Source organism: Penicillium longicatenatum (assembly GCF_028827895.1).
Source record: "Penicillium longicatenatum strain IBT 33135 chromosome Unknown contig_7_segment0_segment0, whole genome shotgun sequence".
Lineage (NCBI taxonomy): Eukaryota > Fungi > Ascomycota > Eurotiomycetes > Eurotiales > Aspergillaceae > Penicillium > Penicillium longicatenatum.
In genome coordinates, this window is record NW_026643124.1 from 1,033,813 (window position 1) to 1,054,748 (window position 20,936).

A 20,936-nucleotide genomic window follows, 5' to 3' on the forward strand; every position below is an offset into this window, starting at 1 on the left:
TGAGCCCTACACTAACCCAGATTTGGCAAGAAACGAGTCACGTGTAGCTATGTATTATGTAATCGGACTGAGATTTGTAGTCACCTGATTGCGTCCGATTGATCCAAGTGGCAATTTCTCCGCTTAACGGTGTCCACCCACATTCTACTGCACTGTACAGTAGTCTATGTTGTGGAGTCCATATGTACATCACACAAGGTGGTGATAATATAATCATATGCACTTTGGATTGAGCAAGATTTTGTAGCAAGAGACTCAATTCAAAACGATCCACAAGTATTTGAGATTGCTCAACCCGAAGACGGAAATTGTATTCTACCTCGTCTAGATGTACTTGACGCTGGAATTATAACAGGGCTGAAATAGGCAGGAAAGGAAAACTTTATATACAGATCCCCCTCTCCCCCAGATGTGACATGGAAGGGAAGGAAAAGAGAGGGGATAGGAAGAGGGTATATATGCCAAATGGTCCCCGAAAAGAGATGAGAACAACGCTCATCTAGGTATCTTGCACTAATCCTTATCCTTATCCCCGAGACTGACAAGGAAATCCCGCGTCAATTCAAAGCTGAGCCAGCTGCTGGCCATGCTGGGTGCGACTTTCAGGAGATTTGGCCCAATCCCTTTGAAGAGTCCCCGCAAGCCCTCCTGTGCCACAATCACTCGTATGGCATCCCAGATCGATTTATACTGATACCCCATTCCGGACATGGTGTTGATTTGGAAGCGTCGTCGCAGAACGTCACTAGTTCAGAGATTAGTCTTCACCTTGTATAAAACACAGATAGAGGAGACAGAAAACGAAACATACAAGGGATATGTGCATGTTTGGGCCACTGCCCCGGAGATTGCACCGGCCAGCAGCTTCCGCCACGGGCTTGGGTTCTTTTCTCCATCTGGTGTCAAATATGTTCGCACCGATTCGTAGGTCATGAAGTTCAGCCCCACCTGCGACTATTAGCAATGACGTCCAAGGAAAACCCGGTGGAAGATAGTGAAGATGCTCACGTAAGGCGCTACTCCAACAACGGTAGGCGCAATGCCACGATAGAGGGCGATTGTGCCACCCTCATTCTTGTAAATTGACACCATGGTGGTGAACATGCCTGGCAGTTTCTGGGCGGGGTCTCGGTTTCCAAGGTCGGCAAACGAAGCAGACTGGATGGAAAGTCGCGTGCGAACAATGTCCAAAGGGTAGGTAGAAGTCACGGACGTTATGCCAGCAGCAGCACCGCATAGGAGGCGGCGAGCCGGTGACATATCACCATCAGGAGACTCAGCGAACTGCGACGGCATCAGTCATCAATTCAGATGTCTACCGCAGGGGCGGCACTTACTTTCTTGTAGAAATTATAGCTTCCAAATTGGACCGCAGAGTAGGGGATGATACGAATACAATTCGTTCCATTACCGCGCATGAACCCTCGCCAGCCTTCCTCTCGGCCCATTTTCCCTAGGGCCTTCCATATGGAGAGTTTGTATTCTTCACGTCCCACGCTTTGGATTTGCAGGAGGATTTTCAAGCGCTCCAGTGGTGATACAATGGTCCGGGAGACTGCGCCAGCCACTCCACCGGCCATGAATGCGGCAACAACCGGCTCGGCAACCTTGTTTCTCGCTTGACCCAGCATTGATGGCGGCCGAGGAATAGACTCCTAGGTGAAGACAAGTAATCAGCCTAAAGGACGTTTTAAATTGGGCTTGAACGCCAACATACCATGGCCGCATTTTGGGGTAATTGTAAGCCCTGCAACGCAGGTTTCGCCGCATCATCCACACCACCGGATTGTGTACCATTTTGACGATTAAGGCTCATTTTGGCAGCATATGCTTTGAAGATAGCGGGTTCGCAGCTTTGAAAATAAAAGATACGCTACCAGCGATATATCGAGCTCCTTTCACTCTCGTGCACCCGAGTTCCTCAAATCCAGTCCTTGTATGCGGGGAAGGGCGCGAATGAAGTTTCGAATGACTGGTCGTCAGGTAGGAATTCAATGTTCCCCCACAAGAAGATTAGCGCCTGTTCTAGATTCAATGTGATTAATGCTGGCCATGAAGCTTGTCTGTGATTGTCACTGGCGAATGCTTTATAGGTCCATGCTTCCGTGGATTAACAATAATGTCTTTTTTGGAGGAATCCACTGGCTCGATTGAAGTACTGGAAAGTGTGGGTAATCTCAAAAGGTGCCAAAAAGACCGCGGTGAGGGTGGGTTGCGTCTCCGAAGACAAAGGGGGTGTGAGAGCTGAATTTCTGCCCCGAAAGGTTCAAATTGATCGATCTGTCGATTTGGTCCAGAGCAGGGAAGGGTGACTTTGTCTGATAGAAGAAAGATTGGAAGCCTCGCCTTGTAGGGGGTTTCCAGGACAGATGGATTTTTCAGAGAGGGTGCGTGAACTGAGCTTCAAAGTGGAAGAGAGTTGAAGGGTGAAATACAGAACATCATGCCGACTGCCGACATCTACGGTACCTCCCGATGGTGCCACACCTAAGATGGGAATATCAATTGTTATAGAGTATGAAAAAAAACATTCAGATAATTCAATAATATGTCTATGTTGATTAACTGATACACATATGTATATATATAACTCAATCATGTACAGACTCAATATCAATGCACATCATATCGTCATCATTCGATGAGCAACGACTTGTTTCGCTTTCATCATCGAAACATTCCTGCATACTTGGTCTCTATAGTCCGCCTGTCCACCGCCCAACCTCAAAGATCTCACTCTCTTCCGCTTCATCACCTTTTTTACTCTGGACTCTCATCCTCGTGTTGCTCTTTGCACCATGTCTCGATCAGGAACCACCCTTTATGTCACCGGCTTCGGCCACGGTACCCGAGCCCGCGACCTTGCCTACGAATTCGAACGGTACGTGACGCCCACATCCGCCGCCATGAACCCACGATCTTCGATATCCCTTTCTTCCCCTATACCCCCTTCAACACCATTCCCGACGCTACGATGAACTCCCTGTAAATCATGGAATGAAATTGCTTTGATGTTGGTAATTGGCTGTGTGTTTACTCTTGGGAAGTTACTTGGCAAACCTGTGAAAAGAAAAAGAAGACGCCCTTGGCCATCGGTCGGTCATGTGTCATGGCTGCACTCTCGTCTTGATATTTCAAGTTTTGTGCTGATACTTTCATTAGATATGGTCGCCTGGTTCGCTGCGATATCCCGGCCCCTCGTACTCCCTCGAGTCGACTGTAAGCTATAATCCCTGCCAATGTTGGATACATTCTAGGTTTCTAACCTGAGTCCTAGGTTCGCCTTTGTTGAATATGAGAGCCGTCGGGATGCAGATGATGCCTACCACGAAATGCACAATAAGCGCATTGGCCGTGATGACCTACTGAAAATCGAGGTAAGGTCAATTGTTCCATAATAGGGAGTTTGTAGCTTACATTTCCACTAGTGGGCGCGCACTCCGCCCTCTGCGTCGTGGCGGTTCGATTCTGGTCGCGACCCTGCCCGCGACCCTGCCCGTGATTCTGGTCGTGAGCGTCGCCGTGACCGTACCCCTCCTCGCCGTGGCCGCTCTCCATCGCCTCGCCGCAGCCGTGGTGGCGACTATTCTCCCCGACGTGACGACCGTTATGATCGTGACTACGATCGTCATGACCGGGATACCGATCGCCGTGACCGTGATGTTGACCGTCGAGACCGGGATGGTGACCGCCGCGATCGTGATCGCGAACGTTCTCGTGACCGTTCTCGTAGTCCCGACGACCGGGACCGCGATGCTAAGGATGACCGGGAACGACGCGATGATGATCGGGAACGCCGCGATGACGAGCGTGAGAACGTCCCGAATGGTGAAGACAGGAAAGGTGTGTGGAGCTCTCACCCTCAACGTAAAGGTTGTAACTCATAATCAACAGTACCCCTGGACCCCGTGCCTGCTGCTCATGATGAGCTTGATACTGCTGAGTAGATCAACTCAGTGCCTGTTTTGTTGAGTCGCACCCCTCTTCCCAGGAATTCGTGCCGATCGTCTCGCATCTCTACATTGGTGCCAGTAGTCGTTGATCAAACGAAGAGGGGTGTCACCAGAAAATTTGGCTCTGGCTCCTCCTGTCGCACATGTCGAGTCATTTCTTCCTTGATTCCCCTATTCCGCCAAAGTTTGATCGTGCGGTTCTTTCTGGCTAGGGTTTTCGTGACGGCCCTTAACCCCGTGTTTGATTTCTTTTTGTGGTTGTTGGTATTTATCCTGGTCAGCAGCTCGGATTCCATCGAAACGAACGACGAGCGATCGTGCTTTAAGTCCTCGCCCGTCTCTATATCTCTCCCTCTCTACTATCGTCCTAGCGTTTCCCTCGATGAATACCGACCGGCCCCCCGTCTTATTCGCAGATTTTAATTCCACACCGGTTCTCCATATTCCACGCCCCGCCCTGTTCGACCGGTCGGAGTCTGTCAAGGCAGTTTGTTCATTGCCTCGGATTTTGTAGATTTATTGTATGCATTCAATCCACTTGTAATGAACCAAAGACATCAGTCTCCAGCTTCATGACCTCTTTCCCATGTTGCAATAGTGGAGGGTTTTGAACTACATCTTCTTGCTCCCAGTACATTATCAGTGCGAAAGGAGAATCCCCCTGCGTTTCTATTGCAGCCAATTTGCTCCTCGGCCACCAGGGAGAATCGCTGAAGCTCACTGATGCGATTCGGCCTAGAGAGCCGTGGTTGCATTTTAAGATCGTTTGAGACTCGGAAATTGAAACACTGGGTTTGCAGTGGCTTTCAATGCCCCTATAGTCTACATTCTCGTATTATCACAATTCTAATTACACTTCTACTAGTAGCTAGACGAATAGTTATAGCCATGACGCAATTGTGACTAAGCTACAGAATAGCTATATATCTAATTTGCGGGGGATACCTTATCTCTTCCTGTTGGACTTCTTATCAACCCATCACCATGGAAAGGGCAGAGAACAAAGGCATTAGCATTGCTATCGATGTATGTGTCTTATGATATCATTTATATCCCCTTCCGGTTCCCCATTCCTCTGATATTCAGCTGACCTAACCTCTAGCGCGGTGGCACCTTCACTGATTGTGTGGGAAATCCGGGAACGGGTCGTTTAGAAGATGATATTGTGATCAAACTGCTCTCCGAAGATCCAAACAACTATCAAGATGCTCCTATCGAAGGCATCCGGCGGATTTTATCCAGGTTCACTGGCAACGAAATCCCGCGAGGGAAACCGATTGATACCTCTCTAATCCAGAGCATTCGAATGGGCACAACCGTTGCCACCAATGCATTACTAGAGCGCAAAGGAGAAAGAATCGCGCTAGTAGTGAGTAAGGGATTTCGAGATTGCCTTCAAATTGGTAACCAGTCACGCCCTCGGATCTTCGACCTCAATATCAAACGTCCGGAGGTGCTCTATGAAGAAGTGGTGGAAATAGATGAGCGTGTTACCCTGGAGGATTATGCAGAGGATCCTCAACGTCATATCACAACCACAAACCCACGAGGCAGCACTTCGTCTGATACCGAGATCGTCCGAGGCCTATCTTCTGAGGCAGTTCGCATCCTTAAGCGCCCCTCTGAAATCGTAGTCAAATCGCAATTACAAGAGGTATATGATCGAGGTATTCGCAGTATCGCAGTGTGCTTGATGCATGGATATACGTTTCCAGACCATGAGGCACTGGTGGGGCGTCTCGCAGGAGAGATCGGCTTCCATCATGTCAGCTTGAGTCATGAGCTTATGCCCATGATCAAGCTCATCCCGCGGGCCACTTCGGCTTGTGCAGATGCATATTTGACTCCAACGATCAAGAGATATATCTCGGGATTTCAGGCTGGTTTCGAAGGGGGACTTGGCAGGGAAAGTGTCAAGAAGCAGGAAGGTGCCTGGGGGGCCCGCTGCGAATTCATGCAGTCGGATGGCGGACTGGTCGATGTTGACCAGTTCTCCGGCCTACGGGCCATTCTATCTGGCCCAGCAGGCGGAGTGGTGGGCTATGCATTGACGTCATATGACCATGAGACGAAAATCCCCGTCATCGGGTTTGATATGGGTGGAACTAGTACTGATGTCAGCCGATATGGAGCGGGTCGTTACGAACATGTGTTCGAGACTACTACGGCCGGAGTGACCGTTCAATCACCTCAACTGGATATCAATACCGTTGCGGCAGGTGGTGGCTCTAGGCTCTTCTACCGCAATGGACTTTTTGTTGTCGGCCCAGAATCCGCAGGAGCGCACCCAGGCCCAGCATGCTACCGCAAGAATGGTCCATTAACAGTGACCGATGCTAATCTCGTCCTGGGTAGACTGGTTCCAGACTTTTTCCCCAAAATCTTTGGCACCAGTGAGGATCAGGGGTTAGATGAACAAAAAAGCCGAGAATTGTTTGAACAATTGGCCCAGAAAATCAATGAAGAAATGGCCCAGGGAGGACAAGGGAAAAAAATGACTCCAGACGAAGTTGCATTTGGCTTTATCAAGGTTGCTAACGAGACAATGACTCGACCTATTCGATCGTTAACTGAAGCCAAAGGGCACGATACTTCTAAACATAGACTGGCCACCTTTGGCGGTGCAGGAGGGCAGCATGCCGTGGCGATTGCAGAAAGTCTTGGAATCCGGCAAATACTGATCCATCGATATTCTTCAGTCCTGTCTGCGTATGGGATGGCCCTGGCTGACGTAGTTGATGAGAATCAGGAGCCAGAATCCAAGACTTGGAGCAATGATCAAGGTGTCCGACAGGATCTCATGGAGAAGATGGATCAACTGAAGATAAAATCATCCCGCAAGCTACGAGAGCAAGGCTTTGAAGAAGAATCGATTGTCTTTGAAGAATATCTCAATATGCGGTATCGAGGCACGGAATCCGCTCTGATGATCTTGAAGCCCAGCAAAGAAGAGTCCAATCTTCTATTTGGCGGAGAAGACTGGGCTTTTGGCGCGGCCTTTGTCCATCAACATGGGGAAGAATTTGGATTCACTTTACCGGACCGGGATATCATTATTGACGATGTACGGGTGAGAGGCATTGGGAAGAGTTTCCAGACGTCTGAGGAAACGGTGGATTCACAACTTCGAGAGTCCAAGCCCCAGGATGTGGTGGAGGGCCGGGAATACCGGAACTCCTCGGTGTATTTTGAGGGTGGTCGACAAGAAACACCCATCTATAAACTGGGTGATTTACAAATCAATGATCGAGTCAAAGGACCAGCGATTCTGGCCGATGAGACTCAGACTATCGTGGTGCCCCCTGGAGCCTCCGCCCTTCTCATCAAAACCCACGTTGTTATCCATATTGGTGAATCTGGCGCCAGCCTACCTCATATCAGCACCGAGACGGTAGATCCGATTCTCCTCAGTGTCTTCTCCCATCGATTCATGGCCATTGCGGAGCAGATGGGACGCGCTCTACAGAAAACCAGTGTCAGCACTAATGTCAAGGAGAGGCTCGATTACTCATGTGCCTTGTTCGACGCTGATGGTGGATTGGTTGCGAATGCCCCACATCTCCCCGTTCATCTTGGAAGTATGTCCACCTGCGTTCGTATGCAAGCTCGACTCTGGCATGGAAAATTAAACCCAGGCGACGTCATTGTAACCAATCATCCCGAGTTTGGCGGCACGCACCTTCCTGACATCACGGTCCTTCAACCCGCTTTTAGTGATGGAAATATCATTTTCTACGTCGCTTCGAGGGCGCACCATGGTAAGATACACTATCTACTCTACCTTGAATCACTTTTGGTAAGACTGACCTTGTATCATCCCAGCTGACATAGGTGGAATTCTACCTGGGTCTATGCCCCCTCACTCCAAAGAGCTCTATCAGGAGGGAGCTATGATCAAGAGCGAGAAACTGGTCTCCGCGGGCATCTTCAATGAGGAGCGTATCACGGAGCTGTTATACAGCGAACCGGCCCAATATTCCGATTGTAGTGGGACCCGGTGTCTGGCGGACAATTTGAATGACCTCAAGGCTCAAATCGCTGCAAACAAGAAAGGAATCAATTTGATTAGCACCCTCATTGAAGAATATGGGGAAGAAGTGGTTTTGTTCTACATGCGCCAGATACAAGACAACGCAGAACTCAGCGTACGGAATCTACTCAAGGAAGTCAGCCACAAATTCGCCGGGTGTGATCTCAGAGCAATTGACTTTATGGACGATGGAACACCTATACAATTGCAAGTATCCATCGACGCGGAAAAGGGTGAAGCAATATTTGACTTTGATGGAACGGGTCCAGAGGTGTACGGTGAGTTGAGGAAGATCTTCATACACTGCTTTCTTGGGCTAATCATACGATGGTAAGCCAACATCAATGCCCCGGAAGCTGTCACCTACTCTGCAATTATCTATTGCCTGCGATGTCTCATTTCCGACGATATCCCGCTGAATCAGGGTTGTTTAAAACCGATTGACGTTCGCATCCCCCCGAAGAGCCTCTTGTCTCCATCAGAATCTGCTGCAGTTGTTGGAGGGAATGTTTTAACGGTAAGGGGAAAATAGATCAGAAATCATTGCGCTGTTTGTGTATTAACATTGTCTATAGAGTCAGCGAGTGACCGATGTGATCCTGAGATGCTTCCAAGCCTGCGCCGCCTCGCAGGGAGATACCAACAACTTGACCTTTGGATTTGGCGGCAATCGAGCCGGTGAAGCGGAAACCAAGGGATTTGGGTATTACGAAACCATCGCGGGTGGAAGTGGAGCGGGACCCCATTGGGAGGGCACGTCCGGGGTGCACACCCATATGACCAATACGCGTATCACTGATGCCGAAGTTTTTGAAAGACGATACCCCGTTCTGCTACGGGAGTTCAGTCTACGAGCCAACTCTGGTGGAGAGGGACAACATCGCGGAGGAGACGGGGTCGTCCGAGATATCGAGTTTCGCATTCCCGTCCAGGTTTCCATCCTGTCCGAACGCAGAGTCTTTCATCCGTACGGCTTGGAGGGGGGGTGAAGACGCCAAGTGCGGCCAAAATTTCTGGGTGCGTAGCGTTCAACGACCTAATGACGAGAGGGAGGAACGACTTATCAACCTGGGTGGTAAGAATACTGTCCAGATGCAACCGGGAGAACGTATCATCATCCAGACCCCAGGAGGTGGAGGATGGGGCCGAGTCGGCGACCAGCATCAGCTTCGTCATGAAAAAGATGCACGTCACGCCTGGCGAGGAGGTTCAATTGCCAACCGAGAAGCCACTCAGGGAGCAAGTATGTGAAGACGGATAGGAGAGTAGATGTGGAAGCAGCCGCAATCATCAATTTAGATCGAATTTGTTGACTGCGTTGATATCTCCTTGGTTCACCTCCGGGCCAAGATCATCCTAGAGCATCCCATAATTGATGATAAAAGATACTTTCATCGATTCCTCTCTCCACCTGTTGGAGCAAATTGACCGTAAAATTTGAGTTTGTCATTGCCTATTTCTACAAACCAGTCACGAGTTTATCACGGTTTGCCAAAGGCGAATCATGCATCACTCTCCTCCTCGCTAGTAGCCTCAATATTCTGCTTGGAAGGACTGGCATCTTTGCTTCTCTTGTCTTGATCCTCGTCAGGTTGAACCCCACCTCCCGAGTACAGTGGTCTGGGCAATGTCTCGCCCTGTCCCTTGAGAGCTTCCTCGATATTGGGGAGAATCTTGACTAGAGTGGCAAATTGGGCAATGGGCATAGAGATCCCCTGAGTCCATATCAGTCTTCGAATATACTGGAGCATTCACCTCAAACCCACTTCTCTGAACAGGAGAAAAACACAGGAATCACTCACCTTCTTGCCCGGAAGCTCCTGCCCATCCTTCTCGTAGTACTCACGCACACTGATCATGGGCTTTCCACGGAACGAGGAGACGGTTACTCGTCGCATTTTGGAGATTTCCCAGTACTTATCGCCATTCATATCCACTTTCGAGGTGCCTGTCTCCTCCGTGCCAACTTTAGCCTTCTTAGACTGGACACTGGTTTCACCTCCTAGATCCTGCACATCTGAGGAGCGCTTGCGAGAAGTCATGATGATGCGAGAGTGGATGAGAAAGAAGAAGAGGCAGAGAGTGAAGGCGCGTTAACACGCGTCGGGTCACATGGTGATAAGACGCTCAATCTGGTAAATTGAAATGATAAGAAAGAGTATCTCACGTATTTGAAATTAACGGACTTGTTTAAGTGTATAACATGTACAAAGTATATGCCCAGTTCGCCTTGGAATACAATAGACTACGAAATCTCAACATTCGAAGCTGAGAAAACTTGGTAAACCACAGGACATCTGCAGCATGCCAATCTCAAGAGATTTTTCACGTTCGTCACTTAAATTTACATGGACATGGTCATCGTCACAGCGTCAAAACACGTAAGCCTTGCAAAAGAACCGAGAAGACAAACCCCTGCGCCACACTTTCAACCTGAAGACTGTCAAAGATCTTCTCCAGGGCTTCTCGGCTAGCAGCAGCACCCATGACACTAGTGAGTGCCTGTGGGATTCCTCGCTGGACAAATAGCCGACGAGCTTTTTCCCGGACTTGCTCTTTCTCTTCCTCGGTGGGTGGTGGGGGCCAGGCTTTGAATTCTTCTTCTGTCGGGAGAGCATTCTCACGAAGTTTCTTCAAGTACTCGCCAATCGCATCATCAGATGTGTGGCTTTCAATCATGGAATCCTGCAACAGGGTACGAATCGTTTCAAGGGTTGGGCTACCTGGCCGTAGGATATAAGACTTGGCCGCGTTTAACAGGGTGCGTCGAATATTCCATGCTGAGGACAGAGTGTACAGCTCATTGATAACCGCAAAGATCAGCTCTACTGCAATCTGAGTCTCATCTTCGGTGATAGGCTTTTGCTGTCGACATGTCCTTTGCGAGATGTGTTCTGATTCACTGCTCGTCCTCATGTCATTGGGGAGCGGTGATGGAATCGGAACAGGGACCTCTTTACTCTGCGACCCCTCGACGTGACTACTTGACTCGGAAGGTGCAAGCGTCGACTCCACGGCCCACGCGTCCTGTCCACCTGTAGCGGAGCTGAAATCATGGTGGGAGTCACTGGAAGACAACCGAAGACTCTCCTCTTCAACAAATGCCGACGAGGGTTCTGGCGAGGCCATCAGTGAGGGAGCTTCTTCTACGTCACTGGTTCTCAAGGCAGAGTGGTCATTTGCAGCATCCGCGGGAACGGTAGGTCCATGATCAGCCCCAGTGGCATTTTTGTGGGGTAGAGGTTGTCGGTCAGAAGTGTTGGTTGGCTTTCTGCTATGGCCAGTCACCCCAAAGACTCCTGTCACACCATCAAGAACTGCTTTACCACTCCCAGCCACCCCTTTCGGAGCGTTGGTTAACACCCCCAATACACCCTTACCCATATTTTCGAACGTAGATTGACTTGGGAAGGAGTATCCAGCTTTGGTCACTCCTTTTTCGTTGGTGCCACTTTCCTTCTCCAGAAATCGGCGCATTCGTTCGGTTTCGGTGAGAGACTCATGTTTCGTAGCTTCCTGCAGATATCGCTCCAAATCCCGAGACAGGACGTGCCTAGTCTTACCTTTCCAAGTGGGTAGAGTAGAAAACTGCTCGGAAAAGCCCTGTATTCCGTTCAATCGAGCCACAGTCTCCAGCATTTCATGCAAAGACTGGAAGTCACTGTATTTCCGGAACACCATCCATCCGGTCGAGCGAGTGGAAGTTGGCTCAACCTGAACCAAGTAATCCCATGTTGGCCTCGATTTAATGACTCCCTTCTCTCTCTCGGCCGCATCATCGTCTACCATTACCTGAGCTCCATGGAGATTCACAGGCGGGGCTGGAGCTTCCTCTCGGGGTGGAGAAATTGGGTCTACTTGACCACCATTCCCATGGTTGTTAATTGCGGAATGTGGCAACGAGCTGACAGGATCATTCACACTGAACAGTGGTGTACCTTCGTCATGGTCGCTTTGAACCAGGGGTTTTGAAGTAGTGCCCTGCATATCCTGTGAAGCAATCATGGCGCTCAAACGTTTAGCCTCTTGCATGGCTTTCTCTGTTGCCATATCTACCTGATCTGGTAGACTTTCAGCCTGGGACAGAGCTTTGTTTTTAGATGGCTCGGAGAGTGCACCCTTCGCGTCTTCTGAGATCCTGGAGGAATCCACACTCTGGTTCCGTGCACCCGCGACGCCAGCATCGATTGCATGCATGATTTCAGATTCACCATCCTGAAGCAGGTAGATGATCCAATCATTTATAAATTCCGGACGAGAAAGACTGATAACCGTTGACTCCAATACAACTCTGGCGAAAACCTCCCGAAGAAAATCTCTGACGGGAGAGCACCTGTATGCTTTAGGGTCAAGGTAGTTCGACAGAATGTCGTCCGCTATCATGTTGAGCTTTTTTCGCTGTTGTTCCTTGGACAACACGTTGGCCAGGCTGCTGTCCGGAGCATTCTCCAGATATTGCTCTACGATCTTCTGGGCGTCCTTTGGCGAGGACCCAGCCGCCGAGAATGCAGCGGAAAGTTCGTTCAGGAAAACAATTATTATCGAGGATGAATTTGTGAGGAATTGTAGGAACGTATCTTCGGTTCGTTTACGGGACAAGTGGGACGAAATGGTCGTCACGAAATGGGTCAAGGTTCGTCGACAGGATCCGGGGAACACTGCTTCTCCTGGGAGAATTGGCTCATACCAGTATCTTCCTCTTTAGTTAGCCAAAGAGACCAGCTACCAAAAGGGTTCTGGGCCGTACTTCACGTAGTCCTTCACGACAGCATCAGTGAGCACTCTTAACGAGGCAGCAGTTGCTGGTCGGAAAGCTCCATATTCAAGGTCTGAGGTGGACAGATCTTCTGGCGCCGCGACAATATTGCTATCGGTACCCTCATCACCAGTAGCAGTAACCGTGCGGAGGGACCAGTCTAGTAGTCTTTGGGAAACCTCCAGGGCCAGTTCGTGCCGCTTCTTCGGCGTTGATAGTATACCGTTGTTGCAATGAGCTGGGCCTTCCCATGATGCATGTAAAATAGCTCCGAGCGCTGCACCGATCAACAAAAGCCCAAGTCGTCCCAAGATGATATAGGTTCCGATGACAAGTATCCCGAATACACCGAGGAGCCTTTCGTTGCTCGAGGTTGATAAAAATTCCAGGGTTAAACCAAGACATTCCTTCAGTAGGCCTGAATGAAAGGGACGTTCCGGCGAGCCTTGTAATGTGTGTTCAGGAGAAGCCGTCAACTCCGGTGGGATGGGTTTGGACGCGGCTACATCATCGCTGGAGGGACCCATGGTGATTCTAAGACGCGTGTTAGATTCGTGCTGTTGAAGCGAGTTTAAATGTGGTTCACACCTCCATTTCCCTCCCTTTGGACATTCATGGGAAGAAAGGGAGAGACCGATGCAGTGGATGGTTCCAGGAGATCGCCGCATAGAGGAACGGTGGTCAGTGCGGAGGTTTACTGGGCTGCAATTGGGCGTTTCCCCCCATAGGTCAAGAGATATTTATAGAACCAGATAGACGATTTATTAAGTATATAGTGTTTCGATCTCAGGTATGTATCCATTCATAATTGCCTCAAAGTCATCAAGACAAGTCAGGCATCTAAAGCTAAACAGAATGGAACTTACTCTCCGCTATCCGAGTGAATCTGGACATTCAAAGTGCATGAGAATCATGCCAGACGTAAAGAGATTGCGGGATGTGTTCTATCTCTATCTATGTTCTATTAAGAAAGGTGATCAATGGTAACGACATCATGTCCAGAGATCTCCCTATCTGGCTCGCACATATTTGGTGTGCGAACCCTGAGCCACAATCGCAAGACCTTCCTCGGTCCTTTTGGAAATTGTCACGGTTGTGAAAGCAAGAGTTTTGCCGACTTTGTTGGCCCGACTTTCAATTTCAAGCCAATCACCATCGGTGGCGGTGGAGAGGTAATTAACATGAATATCTGTGCTGACCCCGGTAGAGTCCAATCCGTGAGAAGCAATAGCCATTCCACCGGCCCAGTCAGTCACACAGGCCGAGAAAGCACCATGGAGGGTGCGCTTAGAATTGAGCTGGCGAGGACCAACTTGAAGTCGAGCTCGGACAAGGCCCTTTTCAGCCTCATAGATTTCAATCTCACTTAAAAGAAATTCATATATGGGGCTTATTGGGCGAGTACGCTCCCACACTTTTTGGACCTGTTGGAGTTCAGTGCTCATGGTTTGGAAAAAAGAAAGAAGGATGAAAGATGAAAGATGAAGAGAGAGAAGAGAAAGGGGAGAGAGAGAAAAGGAATTTTCAGGTTCGGGTCCGGAGAAAGTAACAGCCGAGTGGAGTCTCTACGTGCGCTTTCTCCGATGCCGGGATTGTCTCGACAACATCTGGGATAAGATGAAGTGATTGACGTCTTCATCTCCCCAATAAGTGAGGTGGCTGGCAATACTCGCAATTAAGGAGATGTCAAATGCCCCTCTATAAATTTAGTTAAAAAAAAACAATCCTACGTCAGATCGTTCATCAATGGCAACAAAAGGACAGGGGAAGTCACTTACTCTTGCACACTATAATCAATGCGACCATTGGAGTTCAGTGATCGCACTTTGGCATCTTCAAATTTCATCTTTCGCTCTTGTTCATCAGGGTTGATATCATCAATTTCGCCTGCACGCGTCGAGTCTTTCTGCGTATTGCGCCTCTTTTGAAACCCATCGTACAAAGTCTCGAGGTCAGGGTCGATCAAAGTCTGGAACTGGTCTTCGGGGTCCTGTGGGGTTCCAGACTGGGTGTGCTTGTGCCCCGGTTGACTGCCAGGTGATTTACCGGCAGCGGGGACTTCATCGGCATTCAACCCCAAATGGCGGTTCAACAAGCTGCTTGCAACACCGGACGTGAAATTGCTCCAGAGAGATCCCACACTTTGACCCATGCGATCTTTGAGAATTGAAAGGCTTTGGCCTGATGCAGTCCACAGACTTTTCTTTACTGACGGCAGGGGTTGGGGCTTGAGACTTGCCATCGCTGGGGAGACCAGCGGCTCGATACGATAACTCACGGGATCCGATGGGTGAAAAATGTTGTAAAGATCGCGACATTTGGGGGCAGAATCGATCGCGGAGCTGTCAGTCTGATCATCAACGCGTGAGTCGCGTTTAGAGCCCTTGATCGACCCAAAGGCGTTGGATCCAAGTTCCACATCCAATGCACTTTTCCGATTTCCTGCACCCAAGGGGGAATATCCAGCAATGGTCTTTCCTTTCAACATTTGAAAGAGAGCTATGGGAGACCCGAGGCAAAAGAACTCCTCACATTCAAAATCCAAGGCGCTAGATCCTCCGCCTCGTCCATCAGGGGCATCTTCGCTCTCCTTTGCCCGACCATTGTTCTCTTGGTTGCCGCTAACATCACTTGGTTGGCGGCATAAAATATCGAATAGGATGGCACTTCCAAGAGAATGACCGCAAAGGCTGATCGATCCCTTAAAAGAGGGATTACGCTTCTTATAGAGATGAATAATGCGATTGCATTCTTGTTTCACAATGTTGGAAATGTGTTCACAGTATCCGCTCTGATAAAGGAGAACATCCATTGCCAGATCTGAGATAAGATTTCGCACCGCAGGCACACTTTCCAATGTGATATCCGCCAGGCTAGGGTACGCATCATCCTCGAGCGTGTCGGCATCTGTAAGATCAAGTTCCTTCCGATTCTGTCGAACCCCACGATAAGGAAAATCTAGGAGATGGCGCCAGCATCTAGACAGCAATTAGTATGAGGGATTGGAAGTGACCCATAGAGAGATGGCAGTGCCTTGACTTACACGGGAAGCACTTGAACGCGGCAATTGCCATTACTATCTCCAAACGCCGAGTTTAGTGCTTGAAGGTCAGGCGAAGCTTTGTAAACCCCCTTCAGCGTCTTCCGAAGAACATTCACGTCATGAATGAAGTTAATGCTTTCCAGCCGCAATCCAAGTCGCTGGCCGATACCATGAGTTACCAAGACCAAATGGTCCACCTCCCTCTCTCTATCTTCACCGTCGATCTCTCTCAGGTCTTCCATCTCCTGTTCTTCCTGTCGGCGGGCTTGTTCCTCGAGTTCCGCTGGGTTTTGCGGTTCCCCTGCAAGAGATGACATCTGTCGTTCCAGTGTAGACTTGGGCCGCCTCTCAAAGGGATCGGCTTCGACCACATTTCTCGCAGATTGCGTCTCTGCCGGATCCTGCCCTATGTCCTGAACAATTTTCATGGCTGAGGGCGCAGAACTGGTGCTACTAGTCGGTTTTTCGGTGGGCTTTCGTTCTTGGCCCTGAGAGTCTACTTTATCTCTTACCCGTTTAGGTTCCACCAAGCCACGCACGACTCTTGTGCCGGGAACACCGCCTAGCTTTTGGTACACGGTCGTGCTGACGCGTGACATAAAGTCGTCGGTGTTGATCCAGGCTGTAGAAGCGTCTTGGTAGACAACAATCCTATTCATGTAGGCTCCAAAAAGGCGGTACTGCTGGGAATCAGAGGTAGGTCCGGATGAGGGTTCATTTCCAGTGGTCTGAGGGACTGGCTTGGTTGGTTCTTGGCTGCCGAAATCAGGGTGGGAATCATGAGGGTTTATTTCCCCCTCCGATCGAGCCTGTCCATCTTTGGTGGCCAGCTCGGATGATTTGGCCTCCACTTCTGTCCGCCACGGACGTAATTTCAGGTAGCCTTCTTCGAGTTGGGTTGCAAGATTCTCTTCACAGGGTTTCAAGTTGGAGCCATCTTGAAAAAACCACGTTCCACGACGAACCTCGTAGATGGGGCCGATCCAATAAGCCGGCCCTAGTTCTCGTTCTTCCACGTCCACGTCAAACAAGTAATCCTCATTCACGGGTACTTTCTTTGAGACTGGATTTGAGGAGTTGGCTTGAGCTTGGGCGCTTCCCTTGGAGTCTTCAATTTCCGACAATTGGATATACGTATTCTCAATAGACTGCGAGTCTTTCAATGAGAAGGGTATGAACTTCTTAGGTGGGGGTGGTAGTTTCTGATCGGGTTTTTTGGGGTCGAGAAGGGCAGGCTTGCGTTTTGGCGAATCCACTGCATAGAACCATCTCACTTTAAGCGGCGGGCAATCGGAGGGGTAATGACGCAGACTCAGCCTGTGTCGATGAGTGACGGTGTGGTCTTCCCCCTGCGAGCGCTGCAGGGCATCTGCTCCTGGTCGATCTAAATGAGGGGTGGAGCTTTTCGGGGTACTCCAAGGAGAAAAGGACCCCAGGAATGATTTCTGGTCGGCACCCGCCATGGCCGTCGGCCGCGCCCGGTACAAGGGCTTGAAACGGATCAACGTGAAGGCTTGAGCCAAGGGGTATACTGTATCGGGATATGAAACTCCAGCAAATTCCGTTTGTCGGGAACCTCAATCAAGAAGAGAGGGTAGGATCCCAAAGGTGGGAGTTGTTTTGGATGTTCAACTTCCGCATGATGTAATCTTCGGTGATCATCCGATGACAGCGACCACATAAATACGTTCAAACTTTGGAAATTTTCGACCTTTGGGCTTGAATACTCTTTTAAATCAAATGGCGAACCGATGTTGGGTTACGAATAAATGGATGAGTACATATAACAACACGAGGGTCGGGCCTTCATATACAATTCATTGTATACATAGTACAAGCGTACCAATAGGTGGACGCAGTATATATATACATATGTACACACTGAAATGTCATATTCTTGGTTTTTGTGACAACAATCATGGGAAACCTAAGGAGAAGAAGAAGAAGAAGAAGAAGGACAAAAGCGAACTTCAGCTACTCTCATACATATCAATCGATGATTCATTTATTTATACCCGCTTGGATATCCTTAATGAGGTTCACGATAGCTCTAGGTATGTGTTCGTCTAAACATGGTATCCACTAGGATCTACCATTCAGGTAAGAAGATCAGCGCTCCCCGGCATACATAGGGCCCTGGAGAAACGGCCCAAGACGGTTCCCTGGGTCCTCGACAATCGCTTTAGTCAGAGGGGAATGGCCGCGGTAACGCGCCAATGTCGATGAAAGTTGGGAAAGAAAGTTGGAATGCCGATATTACTAGGGTTCCTGGCCATTGAACCGAGAAGAATTGAACACATCTATCCATTGTAGCAATCATAGAATCAGTGGGCGAAGGGGATAAAAATACATTGTTACCTAGCAGCTTCGACGTCATCAGGCCAGGCAGAGCAATTGAAATAGGCGTAACAAGGAGGCTGAAGTAAACATTTGTAAAATACCTCAAATATACGTGTCGTCAAATAGATAAGGGATGTATAAACAAAGTAACGGACCGTAACAATACGGCATCAATACTGGTAACACATACGCCATGAGGTGGCTCATCGGACCCCACTCTCTCTCTCCCCGTGTCTCTTCCATCTTCCCCCTCTTTCTCCTCTTGCTATTTTTCGCAAGTACTGGATTCCTTGGAAGAGGCTCAATTCCTCTGCAGTGACCAATATCTGGTCCTTTTTACCCCTCTGACCAGTTGGGTTTCTCCTCCGTGATCCGCACCGATTCAACCCCCCCCCCGCCATCGTTGGTCTTTAAGATGAACGCCCTTAAGCTCCAGAAGTTTGTATCTCCCACCAATAATCAGCCTGAGATAATTTCGCTAATTGATACCAATCTGCTATTCCAGGCGATTCCCGCAGCTGGACCAGGGTGAGATTTTCTCCCTCCAGGACGCATTCCACAAACTGGATATCGACGATCGCGGTTATCTGGACGAAGCCTCAGCGATCAAGGCCACCCAGCAGTCCGAGCGACAGCCGTATGATGTGGTGCGCCAGGCCTTGAAAGGCGTCGAGCTCGATAGTTCCCGGCGCGTAGAGCTCGAGGACTATATCGATGTATGTGGCCATTTCGTTTCTTCCTCCCATATCCAACACCCACCCATCCAACGAATGGTGAGAGCTAACACCAGGTTCAGTTAGTAGCGAGACTCCGTTCGGGGCCAGCCCCCGGTGCTCAAGGTGGATCTAGCCCCGCGGCTGTGATTCAAGGAGCTGGGGCTGGAGCTGGCGCGGGCGCTGGCGGATCCCGTCATGTTTCCAAGGGAAGTGTTGGTGGTAGAATTCATGTCCAAGGCTCATCGGCCAATGTAACACATACAATCAACGAGGATGAGCGGACGGAGTTCACGCGGCACATCAATGCAATCCTGGCTGGTGATCCGGATGTTGGCCACCTTCTACCCTTCCCCACCGACACTTTCGAGATGTTCGATAAGTGCAAGGATGGGTTGGTGTTGGCCAAGTTGATCAACGATAGTGTGCCAGACACTATTGATGAGCGCGTTCTGAACAAGGCAGGCAAGAGGATCAAGGAATTGAATGCCTTCCACATGACTGAGAACAACAATATTGTCATCAACTCTGCCAAAGGTATCGGCTGCTCGGTCGTGAATATTGGAAGTGGAGATATCATTGAGGTTCGTGAGCACTTGATTTTGGGTCTGATCTGGCAGATCATCCGTCGTGGCCTGCTAGGCAAGATTGATATCAAACTCCACCCCGAGCTTTACCGACTCCTGGACGAGGATGAGACTTTGGAGCAGTTCCTACGCCTGCCCCCGGAGCAGATCCTTCTCCGTTGGTTCAACTACCATCTTAAGAACGCGAAATGGGACCGAAGGTAAGTCGTCAATTTTTCTTTTGATAGCCAATCCGGGTTATCACTAATGACTTTATAATCTAGAGTTACAAATTTCTCAACCGATGTGAAGGATGGTGAGAATTACACGGTCCTGTTGAATCAACTGGCCCCGGATGTGTGTTCCCGCAGCCCTCTTCAGACCGGAGACTTGCTTCAACGAGCAGAGGAAGTTCTTTCGAATGCCGAGAAGCTGGACTGCCGAAAATTCCTGACCCCGACCTCCCTTGTGGCCGGAAACCCGAAGCTCAACCTTGCCTTTGTCGCCAATTTGTTCAACACGCATCCAGGCCTGGACCCCATTACGGAAGAGGAGAAGCTCGAAGTGGAAGACTTTGATGCCGAAGGAGAGCGTGAGGCACGAGTGTTTACGCTCTGGCTGAACTCGCTAGATGTGCAGCCGTCGGTTAATTCGCTCTTCGATGACCTGCGTGATGGTACCATCCTCCTGCAGGCCTACGACAAGGTCATCCCCGGAAGTGTCAATTGGCGACACGTCAACAAACCCCCGGCGTCTGGTGGCGAATTGATGCGTTTCAAGGCTGTAGAGAACACGAACTATTCTATTGAGCTGGGGAAGTCAAACGGCTTCTCTCTAGTGGGTGTGCAGGGTGCTGATATTACAGATGGACAGCGAACCCTCACCCTCGGGCTGGTATGGCAGCTGATGCGCCGGGATATCACCAACACCCTCTCTGCTCTGGCTCAACGGCTTGGCAAGCGCGAGATTACCGACTCAGAGATGATTCGATGGGCCAACGACATGTCTAAGAGCGGCGGCCAGTCCTCCTCGATCCGCAGCTTCAAGGACAAGTCCATTGGGACTGGCCTGTTCCTTTTGGATGTGCTGAACGGCATGAAGAGCAGCTATGTCGACTATGATCTCGTCACCTCTGGTCGGACTGATGAAGAGGCGTATGCCAACGCTAAATTGAGCATCAGTATTGCCAGAAAGATGGGGGCTACTATTTGGCTTGTGCCGGAAGATATCTGCCAAGTGCGCTCTCGCCTGGTTACCACCTTCATTGGTAAGTTCAAAATCCTCGTGTACTACAAATTTGTCCCCTCTCTTACCATGTTTCTTAGGTTCCCTCATGGCTACACACGAGAAGATGTAACGAGCTTTCTCTACTATGGCAGTATTACATATCTATTCCTTAAGGGAATTACCGAGCCGGCATCAGTGACTATTGAAACTACGCTGGCGAATATGACATTACTTTTCCTCCTTGATTCCACGTCTTCAAATAAATGTACATTTGCTTTCAATGTTGATTCCCGCGCCCCAGTGGAGTG

General features: G+C 49.6%; 8 protein-coding genes across 8 annotated transcripts; 3 read left to right on the plus strand and 5 right to left on the minus strand.

Annotated features, from left to right (window-relative positions):
• Positions 1-513: 513 nt before the first annotated feature.
• On the minus strand, positions 514-1,816 carry N7484_010648 (putative mitochondrial carrier protein; the record flags this gene model as incomplete). Its single annotated transcript, XM_057121035.1, has 5 exons — positions 514-745; positions 812-948; positions 1,009-1,284; positions 1,338-1,655; positions 1,718-1,816. 5 exons carry the CDS (start codon positions 1,814-1,816, stop codon positions 514-516), a joined length of 1,062 nt encoding a protein of 353 aa, XP_056966789.1.
• Positions 1,817-2,798: 982 nt separating this feature from the next.
• N7484_010649 (RNA-binding protein) lies at positions 2,799-3,947 on the plus strand (the record flags this gene model as incomplete). The annotated part of the gene is made up of 5 exons (XM_057121036.1): positions 2,799-2,881; positions 3,163-3,219; positions 3,278-3,377; positions 3,429-3,843; positions 3,895-3,947. The coding sequence occupies 5 exons, from the start codon at positions 2,799-2,801 to the stop codon at positions 3,945-3,947; spliced, it is 708 nt and encodes a 235-aa protein (XP_056966790.1).
• Positions 3,948-4,937: 990 nt separating this feature from the next.
• N7484_010650 (uncharacterized protein) lies at positions 4,938-9,234 on the plus strand (the record flags this gene model as incomplete). The annotated part of the gene is given in 6 exon segments (XM_057121037.1): positions 4,938-4,979; positions 5,056-7,711; positions 7,785-8,261; positions 8,319-8,500; positions 8,559-8,950; positions 8,964-9,234. 6 exon segments carry the CDS (start codon positions 4,938-4,940, stop codon positions 9,232-9,234), a joined length of 4,020 nt encoding a protein of 1,339 aa, XP_056966791.1.
• Positions 9,235-9,485: 251 nt separating this feature from the next.
• N7484_010651 (transcriptional coactivator p15/PC4 family protein) lies at positions 9,486-10,025 on the minus strand (the record flags this gene model as incomplete). The annotated part of the gene is made up of 2 exons (XM_057121038.1): positions 9,486-9,698; positions 9,786-10,025. The coding sequence occupies 2 exons, from the start codon at positions 10,023-10,025 to the stop codon at positions 9,486-9,488; spliced, it is 453 nt and encodes a 150-aa protein (XP_056966792.1).
• A 322-nt stretch (positions 10,026-10,347) lies between these two features.
• N7484_010652 (uncharacterized protein) lies at positions 10,348-13,266 on the minus strand (the record flags this gene model as incomplete). Its single annotated transcript, XM_057121039.1, has 2 exons — positions 10,348-12,676; positions 12,731-13,266. 2 exons carry the CDS (start codon positions 13,264-13,266, stop codon positions 10,348-10,350), a joined length of 2,865 nt encoding a protein of 954 aa, XP_056966793.1.
• A 483-nt stretch (positions 13,267-13,749) lies between these two features.
• Positions 13,750-14,184, minus strand: N7484_010653 (PaaI family thioesterase; the record flags this gene model as incomplete). The annotated part of the gene is made up of 1 exon (XM_057121040.1): positions 13,750-14,184. One exon carries the CDS (start codon positions 14,182-14,184, stop codon positions 13,750-13,752), a length of 435 nt encoding a protein of 144 aa, XP_056966794.1.
• Positions 14,185-14,304: 120 nt separating this feature from the next.
• Positions 14,305-17,245, minus strand: N7484_010654 (DDHD family phospholipase; the record flags this gene model as incomplete). The annotated part of the gene is made up of 3 exons (XM_057121041.1): positions 14,305-14,437; positions 14,518-15,717; positions 15,783-17,245. 3 exons carry the CDS (start codon positions 17,243-17,245, stop codon positions 14,305-14,307), a joined length of 2,796 nt encoding a protein of 931 aa, XP_056966795.1.
• A 1,292-nt stretch (positions 17,246-18,537) lies between these two features.
• Positions 18,538-20,758, plus strand: sac6 (fimbrin; the record flags this gene model as incomplete). The annotated part of the gene is made up of 5 exons (XM_057121042.1): positions 18,538-18,560; positions 18,628-18,838; positions 18,919-19,622; positions 19,686-20,668; positions 20,727-20,758. The coding sequence occupies 5 exons, from the start codon at positions 18,538-18,540 to the stop codon at positions 20,756-20,758; spliced, it is 1,953 nt and encodes a 650-aa protein (XP_056966796.1).
• Between the last annotated feature and the right edge of the window lie 178 nt (positions 20,759-20,936).